The sequence below is a fragment of the Anneissia japonica genome, unplaced genomic scaffold, assembly GCF_011630105.1.
Source record: "Anneissia japonica isolate Jap-2015-1 unplaced genomic scaffold, ASM1163010v1 scaffold573_len2283161_cov171, whole genome shotgun sequence".
In the NCBI taxonomy this organism is placed as follows: Eukaryota; Metazoa; Echinodermata; class Crinoidea; order Comatulida; family Comatulidae; genus Anneissia; species Anneissia japonica.
The window spans coordinates 131,619-145,088 of record NW_022719802.1 but is presented as its reverse complement, the minus strand read 5'-3'; the positions used below and the strand labels follow the sequence as shown (position 1 = coordinate 145,088).

Genomic DNA, 13,470 nt, shown 5'->3' with positions numbered 1-13,470 from the left:
TCTTGCAGTTGTGAAATCAGGTTCACGATATGGCTAGAATGCGAGTCTAAATGTTTAGCACCTTGACAAATTTCACAGGAAGTTAGGCTGGTTAAAACCATGTTTGTATCATAATTTGTACCTGTACTTACTCTCCTGTTTAAGGTTTCATCGAAGAACAAGAAATTTTAAATTTTTAACTTATACAGGTAATAGCAATGGAACCCTTACAGAAGGCAGTGTGTCAGAGGCAACTGAATCGGCCCCATCTACAGTTTCAGGTCACTTGCAACTTATCTTTGCTCTTTTACAATATAGCAGAAGGAGGTATGTAATACTGATATTAATACGGTTTCTTCATTTTTTTTGCATAGAACCTTATAGTGGTTGGTAATAATTTTTTTAAAAACCTGGAAAAAATCCTGAAATTGATTTACCATATTTATAGAGGGTGACCCTTCCAGCGTATCTTAGAAGGTCGGCTGATATTCAAGAACCCTCTTTAAATAAATGAAAAGTGATGCTTTTATTAGTGAAGTCTCTTAATGAGGCATAGGGAGTGGAGTTGTTTTTAGTTGTGAGAAAAAGTCCTACTGTGACATGGAATTGAACCCAGGACTCTGGAATTAGAAGGCAGGCATCTTTATATTCAACTCCACTTCAAGTTGATAACATATTATTATGGTTTGTTTAAAATAAACAATTTAAGTTTTAATTACTTAATTTTTAAGGATTTCTTCCCAGATTTCAAAAAATATGGTATCATTTTATATCTAAACCTTACTGGGCCATACAGTAATAATATCCTCAATATTATTAATTTTGTGGAATTAAATGTGGCAAAGACAAGCCAAACCAGTCACTTGTTGCAAATCCTGTTTCAGAGATAATGGCCAAAACATGCTGGAATGTCGAAATTTTTAAAAGCTATTTTATTACACTAAACTAAACTTTATATATCTATATATCATGCTATGCTGTTATTGTCCCTATTTTCAATGTTAAAACAATAATTTTTAACAATTTGGTGATGGTTTCTGCCTGAGAAATGGCCCAAAATCATAAAATTTAAAGGCTGATTTCTCAAATATTGTTTTAGACAGCTGTATGTTTAAACTTCTGTAACTTCATAACGAAATATATACTACTTAATGTAAGACGCACCTCATTTTGAATTACCTCGTTTTTAATTGGCTAGTTATAACTTTGATTTTAATCTGATTGGTCAGTTTTTATTTGCTTTCTGTTATACTTTTGTAAGTATTGTAAGCATATATGGATGAATGAGATTTTCTCATCACTATTTTTGAAAATGATCAAATAGATCGAAACGTTGAATCTCAAAATGTCTCTGTCTCTTTTCGGAGTTACTGTCTTTTTGTTTCATAAAGAAATGTCGGGTTTGAATGATTTTTTTACCATTTTATAGCTCTCATTTTACTGTGTAACCCTGTATTTAATAACTAAAAAATTGATTTTTGTGACGAGTGAGTGACTGGCTTGGCTTGTCTTTGCCACAAATAGTAAAGAGTATAAACTTGGATATATTTCATTGCAGGTATATTGACCCATCAGACTTTATAAACTGCTTAGGTCTTGATACGGCACTGCAGCAGGATGCACAAGAGTTTTGCAAGCTTTTGTTGTCACTGTTGGAGGATACTCTGTCACGGGATCCAAACCCACTGGTGCAACGAATCATTCAGGACCAATTCTGTGGACAGTATGCATATACAACAAGGTATGTTTTACTTATTTATTATGAATTTAACACATGAACAATTCAATACAAAAATTATAAATGACAGTCCAGTGAATTATAAAAAAATATAGGTTGGCGGTGTGTCTGGAGAGAATAATGAACTGTAAGCCTGAGTCACCCAAGTGAATTTTCTCTTAACCGCTATTCTATAAAAAAAATAGACTTCAAAACAACATGTAGAAAAATTCAAAAATGATTTTTATTTTGTATATAATATAAATTTATCTATACATATTATATAAAAATCAGGTTTGTTCGACTGACTCTATATATTCATTTATTCTACATGATATAACATAGTTATTATTATGACGACCTGGTTTTATGTACCATTAGCCAGATTACGTAGTCACTAGATTTACCTTTTTTTTTCTCCCGTCTTGTCGTCAAATCTCAGTTAATCTTGCAAAATTCACATTACTTACACTCCTAACTGTCACAAATATATCAGAACATTTTAAAAGTAATTTCTTCCTAGTACCTTAAATGCCTTAAGTCTAATTGTTGGATGTAAACTAGCACCAATATTAAGTAGTAGGTCCATGCTGCCCATTCCTAATATGATTCTAGATTGGTCAGTTGTTTTTATGATCTGGACAATACAACAATTTTTAACTTTGAACTTCGCCAATTTATTGGTGGCGAAACAGGCAGCCTTCTCGGATTATGTCTGGGGCAGCAGTGTAGCAATTTCACTGAAAACACTGTAAAGAAGGTGTAGCGATTTTATAGGAACCAATTTTTGGTCCATAAATATATGAAAGAGTAACAGGCACAGTTCAAAGGGCCTATATAGGCCCCTCTTACTAACACGCAGCACTTTCCAACAGAGTCGTGACACACAGACCAGTAAACGACACCTAAAACTTTCAATAAAATAATGTAATTCCTGGTTTTTAACTCACAAATTTTGAATGACATTGACATTACCTATCATGCAGCCTTTTCAGTTTTAATATTCATAATTCTTTTAAGGTAGGGATTTGGAGGGTTGGGGGTTCGCTCAAATACCGTTCCCTGAACACTTTCTCGCCTCCAGGCCCTGTGACTCCCCATCACGCCACTGTGTAAATGTTTGTATATTTTATCATCAGGTGCAATAATTGTTTGACAAGTTCAAGCAGGCCATCAAGATTTTATGAACTTGACCTCAACATTAAAGGTCACAAGGATTTGAATGAATGTCTTGAAGAATTTCTGCAGGTACAGTTCATAAAAAAACATAAACTCCAGTATTTGTCAAAGCATTGCAATTTGTCTCAGGACTTGATGCAATGTTCCGAAAAACACCGCCCTCTGGGTATTGTCAAATTTGTAAATAAATGCTGTTTGACACGACTTAAAGCTGTGTGGAACTTAATTATTAACATTAATAATGTAGCGTTCAGCAGGGCTAGGTGTCTGTAATTCCAAACATTTGCATTTCAACTAAATACATAATATTAATACATACATATTAATATTCCAACTTTCATGACATTATTGTCATGGGTGTTTCTTAAAATTGAAGCATAGTAAAATCCTTATTTTCCAAAATCGGTGTATTATTTAATTTTGCATGTATGTTGATTTCAGGAAGAACGACTGGAAGGTGCAAACCAATATTTCTGTAGTACTTGCAACTCAAAACAGAATGCAGCTCGTAAGATACAGTTGCAGGATCTTCCACCTGTCCTCAACTTGCAGCTGCTGCGATTTGTATTTGATCGGTAAATCAAACTAATTCCTAACTCAACATTATTCCCGTCTCTATAAATTTTACCATCCTGAAATATTAAAAATTATATTTATAATAGCAGTGTTCTGAATGCTTTTAGCATTAGAACAATGATGAATATGATTTGTTAAGTCAAATATTTCTAATGTAAATATTTATGTCGTTATTTGTGCATTATGAACTTAATTTTACAAATACATAATTATAATAGACTAAAATTATTTAGACTAAAACCTTTTCTAATTATAGTACAAGTTCTTTTATAGTACAATTAAATATTATTCATTCTTTTTTAAAACAGAAAAAAAAGTAATATCAGCAAAAGATGTTAAAATACACCTACACTTGTTCAGACTACCTTTTCCAACTATATTAAAAGATCTTTTTATAGTACTTTCTTAATACTAGAGGGCTACAATCTAACATACTAGCTTGAATTTAATTTACATTATACAACTTCCTTCAATCCATATTAACTTTTGATTTAGCAGTAGTACACAACTTATTAGTGTCCATATCTTTGACTTAAAAAAAAATTTCTTGTAGGCAAACTGGCATGAAAAAGAAGCTCAACACTTATATTCAGTTCCCAGAATTCTTAAATCTCTCAGAATATTTTACAAATAAAGGTATGTATTTTGATAATGTTTATAAACAATGTATTTTGTATTTTCATTCCAGTAAGAAATTGTGTGGGTTAACCAGAAAGCTTTGCTGTGTTGCAGGCAGTGTATGTCACTGAGTAATGATTACTATGAAATAGTATACAAATATTGACTGCTCATGAGGGGAATGGTGAAATCTGTTGCCCCGAAGTGATGTGAAGATAGGCTACGGTCTATAGATTTCACCTTCCCCGAATCTAGAGCAGTCAATATTTGTTTTATATCCTCTTAAATAGATTCTTCGAGACTTAAAAATAGTAATGAAAATAATACTCACTGAGAAGGCCTAGGCAATCGCATCGTTAAATTTTATTGAAATGCATTTAATTTCTGTTAATATTATTTTTATTTATTATTACACCAGTGTTGAGCATTTTCACTTGGTATGTGTAATGTTCTTGAAATGTTACTTTGTAGATGTTGCTGTTGAGTACGAGTTGAAGGCAGTTCTTATTCACCGTGGACCGTCTGCCTACTCCGGACACTTTATCGCTCATATACGGGATGAAAAAAGTGGATCATGGTTTAAATACAATGATGAACAGATAGAAAAAATTGAGGGAAAGAAACTGAAGCTAGGAGCAGAGGAAGACCTGCAAGGTAAGGGGTTATACAATGGTAGTGGCATTATAACTTGGTGGTTAAGATGGTTGCTTTGCAATTGATTGGCTTTGGGTTCAAAGTCTGTCAAACAATCAGATTTTTCTTTCAGGACCAAAACAACTCCAAATGAGATGTCGTTTTGTACAGCATTTTGTATACAGTATGTCACAGTGATTGTCATGCACTAGGCAAGACTTGACAAGGCTGATAAGGGATGCTCCTGACCCGGGAAGGTGGGGGGGGATACCTGTTAAGCATCCCACTTAGGTGACAGGTATTCATTCATTTATATAAAAGATCTCTCTCAGTGGCTATGTTATGTCAACCATTTTCATGGTCAATGACAGCCAAGTTCCTTCAACATGATGACGGCTAGTGGAAAATCTGTAACAAGTAGTATGTCTTATGAAAGGGATTGGATTTCGCTCTTAACACTCCCCCTGCCAAACACAGAGATCTCTGTGTTTGGTAACGCAACGCTTGACCGCCAAATATGGAGATCTCAGTGTTTCAGGTTTCTTTACGGAATCTGACAGATGGGGTATGTACCGATATGTACTAACAATTTGAACACTATATTCAGTCTGGACCGTAAGCGTTTCCCTATTTCAATGTAACCCATTCTCAGTGACCTCATGTTGCACGACAATACTGAAACACGGTTATCTCGGCTTCATTGTGTGAATATGTGTAAAACTACAAAAGTGAGCCACTTTCATTTTACAGTTTACGGGTCACAGATTGTGATTAAAATAAAGTATTTGTAACATTTTAAACCTAAGATGTTGGTCATTCTTGTAGTATTTATTACATCATGCTGCATTTTTGGCACTGGTCCATGGCACCCAACTTTTGTAAGAAAACCTGCGTTATAAATCCTACTGGTTTGTTGAATAGCGATGGGTTCTTAAATTATTTATCGCCACTGAAGCCATGAGATGAAGTGAGTGATTGTAATGGGTTTCTTGTTTACATTCCAATGGCTATATGTTGCTCGCCAGGACTCTCTTGTTAACTCCCAATGCACATTCTTAAAACCAATTAAAGTTAAGTTTATGGTGCTGTTATGGAGCTGTTGACAGCTCCCTCTGGACCATTTGACAGTTCACTCTCAACTACCAGACAGCTCACTATGGACCATTTCTGCTAACGGGGACTATTGCCTCATGTGTCAATCTGATCACATACACACACTTTAAGGAGCTTTGGAAAGGTGTTAAAAATCGCTAAAAAGTCTGGCAGTGGCTGATACTATTTTTTCAAATCCTGCAGTCAGAGTGTTAACAATCCTTGGCTCATGTTCCTAAAAAATAAACTTTTCCTTCCTTTGGTCAATGTATTTTTATAGGTGCTGGTACAAGTCAGCCAAAGAGACCACGTCTGACCAAAGGTAGCCATGCCTCAAGGAATGCTTACATGTTGGTCTACAAGAGGAAGGAACCGGAAAATAGAGATGGTAATAAATAATATACATCAAAAATTAAGTGATGGTGTTGACAAATGTGATGATGATGTTTTTTTATTTATTTATTTATAATTTAAACTGCAGGAATTAACAGTACTGTACTGTTTTTTTAAAGTATTACAGTTTTAATGTTTTTTTACAACTTGGAAATTACTACAACTTAATAAAAGCACCATAATTTGATAAGATATCAAATTATGGTACAGTTATTACGTTCTGGTACATTTTTCATGTTGTGGTGTAGGATAATCCCATTATGATATATTTTAATATATTATATTATGGTAGAGGTTTGTTGTGGTCGAGTTATCTTTTTTTAGTACTGCTGTTTGTTGTGGTTTAGTTTGTCATGTTGTGGCACAGTTATCACTTTGTTGTACAGTTATCTTCTGGTACAGATATCCTGTTAGTCCTGTCACATGTTAAGCTTGGTTTGCATAGAATCGCTACACGCTATCACCAAGAACTTTCGGTGATGCTGATCGAATCAGAGGGTCTTCCTGATTGCATTTAGGACTGCTACGTAGTACAAAGCTTACAATATAAAAAAAAAAACCACTGTAGCGACAGCGTAGCGATTTTAAGGAAATCATGTGATACATTTAACACATTGATTTTTCAGTTGGTGTCATTATTGTATTGATGATGATGATAATGACATTGATGGTGAAAATGGTGATGACAATGATTATGCTGATGCTATAGAAAAGCGCAATAATAACAATAGTGATGATGAAGATGGTATTGGTTATGGAAGTTGGATTATGAAACCAGATCTTGATATGTGCATATGCCATGTTTGCTCATCTCCTTAGGTAACCATAGCAATGAGTATACAGAGAGCACTTCTAATGTGGAACCTGAGATTCCTGAGCACCTACAGGAGATGGTTCTGTTGGATAATCAGAAGTTTGATGAATGGATCTTAGAAATGAAGAAGATGCGAGTAAGCTCCTTAATTACCACTTTGGTGTGAGACAAGTAGAGTAAATTACAGCTATCTATGGAGTTTCGAAAACTATTTAAATTCAAACAATAGCTAAGTTTATACAAGATAGTGCAACACTTTAATATTAGGCCGGAATCACATAGCAGTATGCATGCGCAACATATGGATTTTAATGGCAATCCGCTTAGTCTGCTAACAGCAGACCGTGTGTCGTCAAGTATTCCCGGAGAGTGGAGATGAATTTGTCAGCCAAAGGTCATACAACCAATGTGAAACGCAGTGTGTGACCAGCCTTAGAACATTCATTATTATCAAGTTAGCTGAGCGGTTGAAATGAAAGTAAAAGTTCGTGCTTCTTGTAGACCCCAATTCAAACTGACTAATGTCTATTTTTAATTTTAGTCCGGTTGCTTGGCTCCTCGAATAACCCTCACATGCAGAGTTAGGCCGGTTAAAAAATAAGTTTGTGTCCTTATGTATCCATTGCACGTAGTCGGGTGACTTTTCACTGCAGCTGCCACAAGTCCCTAGGATAGTCCCAAGTTAAACGAGAAGTGTGTAACGCAGTGTGTAAAGGTATTGAACTTTCAATCGGAAGGTTGGAGGTTTGAGACCGATTGCTTGTCACACTGCTTGTGTCCTTGGGCAAGACACTTTATATGTTTTGCCTCTCTCCACCCAGGAGCATAAATGAGTACCTGGTAGGAGGTGAATAAGTCGGAGTGAAGTTAGTGCTGATTACACGCATAACTAGGAATACTCCCCTTGGAGCGGAGGATGTTGCACAGTGTGTATAATTTATTCCTGTTACTTGTTATTTGTATAGCGCCGTTCTTTTCAGTTACGAAGCGCTGAAGTTATTTTTCCCTGGTCATTGGGTCCACATGTTAAGTGTTGATGCTGGTAACCAGCGCAGGAGCAAGTAACCCCACCAGGTCCCCATTTATACTCCTGGGTGAAGAGAAGCAGTGCAGATAAAGTGTCTTGCTCAAGGACACAAGCGAAATGCACAGCGTGGGATTGAAACCCTGACCTTGAGTTTGGGAAACCAAACCGTTCCCGCTGCGCCAAACCACTTCCACAAATAGTACTATTTTGTATCCATTGACCAAGAAAAAAGTGCCTTAAGCAGTTTTCTGTATATATTTGCTATATAAATGCTATAAAATAATACAATAATGAGAAAAAATTAAGATTTTTTTTTATTAACTGAATTGCCCATATAGTCATTTGACCTAGTCAGGTTGTTGCATGTATTTAAGTAATAAAATTATGTTGTTTTTTTTTTGTTTTTTTTTAAATTTTAGAATGCTAGTGTTGAAACTGGTAAAGCAAGGCACAATGAAATCCAACATATATATAAACTACTGCCAGTGAGTAACGGTAGGTGTCCTATTGTTAACATATTGATATTACTGTATAATTATAATTTGAAAATATGTCTGTAGTTTGGCTTACAGCTTTATAATTATATGATTATTTTGGGCTGATAGGTGTACAGTTCAGTGCTGATAGGTTTACAGTTCTGTTGATAGGTGTTACAGTTTTATTAAGACAGCATTTTGTGGCATCCCGCAATGATTAATTAAGGTATTACGCTTCCACTTGCAGCCATATATATATCTAGTACTGTACTTTCTTTTACAGTAAAAGGTTTCAAAAATATGCATGATGATGTGACTTACCATTTGTTATTGTTTCACAGAGGCAGAGTTTGAGTGGCTGAATGGAGACTGGATTAAAGCTTGGCTTGGTGATCAGGACACCTTCAACTCCAAACCAGACAATTCGGTCATGATGTGTTGCCATGGAAACTTAAGCCCGGAGAAGATGAACATTGCAAAGCGGATAGATATAAAGGCGGTAAGTAGTTATAGTGTATGATTAAATAGCTCTTAATATAATAACATTAAATTTTACTGGATTCGTTTTTTTTTTAAATTATATTTTCTCTAGTTGTATTTTTTCTGTTAGATTATACTAGCTCTAATTCTATATCTAAAGTCATTTATTGTGAGTTGAGTTGAATCGCCTTTCAACAGGGTTCGTACGCGTCCTTAAATTCCTTGAATGTCCTAAAAAAACAAATGAGCTTTTTCCATTACTGGAAAGTCCTGGAAATTTAAGATTGTCCTTGAATATCCTGGAAATTTGATCATTAATTGCAGTACTACAAGTTGTCTAGTAACAGTAAATTGAATGAGAAACGTTCCCACAAGTAGGTTCCCACAATACTCTTGAGAGAATCAGGTCAAGTCTTTGTACGTCACCAATTCAGGAATGTTATCAAAGACAGAAAGAATGTCAATTCTGAAAATGGCCGACTGGCTGGCTCAGACAAACTTGTGCGATTCAGTGAATGGAGTTGTTAGCTAATGTTCTAGTAAAGGCAGTGCTTTTTAAAAAAAATATTATATTGTATATTAATTATGTTTGCATTTAAATTTAATTCAGACATTTATAATCATAATCGTTATCTTTCTTGACATCTGCTATGGTGTAATTTGCTTTCTGTCCTGTGTTATAAACAGTACAGTACTGAAATACTAAACTTTCAATCAGTTGAACAGGTCTTGTCGCACGTGCTCAGCCCTGTGAATTCGCTTTGGGTAATTCATCACTCTCCAGACGTGCACACTTGTTCAGCGCGAATGGCCATGTTTTGGCCCTATCCAGCGCTAGGAGTTAATTAACAACCATGGAAACATGTACTTCTACAGTTATTTAAAGGGTGTTTACTGTTAGAAGTTCTTGAATTTAGGCCAAGATATTTTGTTAATTATGTTTCTGAAGTTTACAAAATCATTGAAAAACAATACTGGTCGGCAGCAGATCAGTGCCGGTAGGATGGTGCCGTACGTTAACATTTTGCTGTAGAGTAGATTATATAAGTTGTAGTTGTAGTATCGAATAATAATAAATAATACAGTATAGTATAATGATGTGTTGAGAATAGGGTCATTCCATGCCAATTCAACGTGGCCGCGGAAGTCACCATCTCAGATTTTGTTTAAATTTTCAGGGTTTGTTGTAACTTCAGTAACTAAGAAAAATCCAAAATTTCAGCTCAATCGGACCAATGCTTTCCGATCGGACCAATACTTTCCGAGATACCGGTGTCCGAAAAAGTGGGCGTGGCACCCATTAGAGCCGCCGACGACGTTGTTATTTGGATTCTTTGATTTTTGAAGTGTCATAACTTTTTTTCTATGTCACCTACAAAGCTAAAAAGCACAGTACTTGCTCAACTTTTGGAGTAGATTCAGATTCTGCATTCAAATAATTACTTAGAAAAACACTTTTCGAATTATGCTCTATCAAACATGGCTTCAGAATGAACGCGACAGAGCTTTCAGCTATTTTTGCTCACCCGTATCTTAAAAACTAGAAGGGCTAACCCAAAACTGTTTTTGATTTCTTATACCCTACTAAATTCTGTGCAAATGAAGTAAATATGGACATAACCCAAGCATGAATACTACCAAATATATGCCTCCCATTATGGTCCAGCCAGAAATTTGACAAATTAGGGTAGTCGCGTTTGGGGGTAGAACCCAATGTGGATTTTGAAATATCAACTTGAAAATTCAGCATAATCAAGTTTAATATATGTTACAATCATAATATTAAAAACATTATTGTATATTTACTGTCTTCTTGAAATATTTTACAGGTCAAAATTACACATAATCGCTGCCGACATTGTCGTTATTTTGATTCTTTGATTTTTGAAATGTCATAACTTTTTTTCTAAGTCACCTACAAAGCTAAAAATCACAGTACTTGCTCAACTTTTTGAGTAGATTCAGATTCTGCATTCCAAAAATTACTTTAAAATATATTTTTTGAATTATGCTCTATCAAACATGGCTTCAAAATGAACGCGACAGAGCTTTCAGAAATTTTTGTTCGCCCGTATCTCAAAAACTAGAAGGGCTAACCCAAAACTGTTTTTGATTTCTTATACCCTACTAACTTCTGTGTAAGTAAAGTAAATATGGACATAACCCAAGCATGAATACTACCAAATATATGCCTCCCATTATGGTCTAGCCAGAAATTCAACAAATAAGGGTAGTCGCGTTTGGTGGTAGAACCCAATGTGGATTTTGAAATATCAACTTGAAAATTCAGCATAATCAAGTTTAATATAATTATGTTACAATCATAATATTAAAAACATTATTGTATATTTAACTGTCTTCTTGAAATATTTTACAGGTCAAAATTACACATAATCGCTGCCGACGTTGTCGTTATTTAAATTTATTTGATTTTTGAAATGTCAACTTTCTTTCTAAGTCACCTAAATATCTAAAAATCACAGTACTTGCTTAACTTTTTGAGTAGATTCATATTCTGCATTCAAATAATCACACATTCTTGACTGTCAAATGTCTATTCTTGAAAATTAATATATATTATATAATAATCATATGCTAATGCTACTTTTTGTGCCACATTTTCATAAGTGATGCCAAAATGTTTCTTCCTTTGATTTTGCTTTACAGTATACAATATTTGACTTTAATGAACTCTTAAGGGGTTTAAAGTTTAAAGATGTTAAAAAAGAATTTAGAGTAGCTTTGTCAGTATGTGGATCGGTGTAGCTTTCTCCATGTCTTTCACTGTTGTCACTGTTGTCATCCATCTCTGTTAGCATCTTCACACAGTGCACACAATGCTAAAACAACTTTTATATGAAATTATTTTAACTAAAATAACTAAATATAGTTAAACATTTGAATACATCAATTAAACTATGGAGTTTGAACTTATTAACATAAATTTTCTGTTTATACATTTTTTATAAAAAAAAAAAAGCTAATTACCGGTAATGCAAATTAAGATATTCTGGTTAATTTAAGTTTATTGTAATTAAAAAAAATTTTGGTATCACGTTTTTATAAAAATATGGCACAAACTGTTAGCAGCATCAGCATATGATAAAATATAATAATAATATATATTAATTTTCAAGAATAGACATTTGACAGTCAAAAATGTGTGATTATGTGTAATCCTGACCTGTAAAATAGTTCAAGAAGATGGTAAATATAAAATAATATTTTTAATATTCTGATTGTAACATTTATTAAACTTAATCATGCTAAATTTTCAAGTTGATATTGCAAAATCAATATTGGGTTCTACCACCAAACACGACTACCTGTATTTATCAAATTTCTGGCTAGACTATAATGGGAGGCATCTTTTGGATAGTATTCATGCTTGGTTTATATTCATATTTAATTTATGTACCTATACAGAAGTTAGTAGGGTATTAGAAATCAAAACAGTTTTGGATTAGGCCTTCTAGTCTTTGAGATTGACGAAAAAATTGCTGAAAGCTCTGTCGCGTTAATTTTGAAGCCATGTTTGATAGAGCATAATTCAAAAGTATTCTGAATCTACTGAAAAAGTTGAGCAGGTACTGTGATTTTTAGCTTTGTAGGTGACTAATAGAAAAAAAGTTATAACATTTCAAAAATCAAAGAATCAAAATAATGACGTTGGCAGCGATTGTGTGTAATTTTGACCTGTAAAATATTTTAAGAAAACAGTAAATATACAATAATGTTTTTAATATTATGATTGTAACACATATTAAACTTGATTATGCTGAATTTTCAAGTTGATATTTTAAAACCACATCTAATAGGTTCTACTACCAAATGCGACTACCCTTATTTGTCAAATTTCTGGCTGGACCATAATGGGATGCATCTATTTGGTAGTGTTCATGCTTGGTTTATGTCCATATTTACCTTACTAACACAGAAGTTAGTAGGGTATTAGAAATCAAAAATAGTTTTGGATTAGCCCTTCTAGTTTTTGAGATATGGGTGAGCAAAAAGAGCTGAAAGCCTGGTCACGTTCATTCTGAAGCCATGTTTGGTAGAGCATAATTCAAAGAGTATTTTTCTAAGTAATTATCTGAATGCAGAATCTGAATCTACTCACAAAGATGAGTAAATACTGTGATTTTTAGCTTTGTAGGTGACCTAGAAAAAAAGTTATGACATTTCAAAAATCAAAGAATCAAAATAACGCCAACGTCGCCAGCGTTTATGTGTAATTTTGACCTGTAAAATATTTTAAGAAGATGGTAAATATACAACAATGTTTTTAATATTATGAATGTAACATATATTGAACTTAATTATGCTGAATTTTCAAGTTGATATTTCAAAATCCACATTGGGTTCTACCACCAAACGCGACTACCCTAATTTGTCGAATTTCTGGCTGGACCATAATGGGAGGCATATATTTGGTAGTATTCATGCTTGGGTTATGTCCATATTTACTTGTCTCTTATACACATCT

The 13,470-nt window shown here is 34.0% G+C and overlaps 1 protein-coding gene across 2 annotated transcripts in view; it reads left to right on the top strand.

Moving 5' to 3' along the window:
- The window catches only part of LOC117111047 (ubiquitin carboxyl-terminal hydrolase 48-like), a 35,382-nt gene that overhangs the window by 9,171 nt on the left and 12,741 nt on the right, over positions 1-13,470 (top strand). For both annotated transcript variants that reach the window (XM_033253930.1, XM_033253929.1), the window contains exons 6-15: positions 189-306; positions 1,538-1,720; positions 2,836-2,944; positions 3,317-3,450; positions 4,005-4,087; positions 4,541-4,723; positions 6,075-6,182; positions 7,007-7,137; positions 8,448-8,523; positions 8,846-9,003. In XM_033253930.1, coding sequence (XP_033109821.1) covers positions 189-306; positions 1,538-1,720; positions 2,836-2,944; positions 3,317-3,450; positions 4,005-4,087; positions 4,541-4,723; positions 6,075-6,182; positions 7,007-7,137; positions 8,448-8,523; positions 8,846-9,003 — 1,283 coding nt within the window. The remainder of the gene's footprint in view (positions 1-188; positions 307-1,537; positions 1,721-2,835; positions 2,945-3,316; positions 3,451-4,004; positions 4,088-4,540; positions 4,724-6,074; positions 6,183-7,006; positions 7,138-8,447; positions 8,524-8,845; positions 9,004-13,470) is intronic.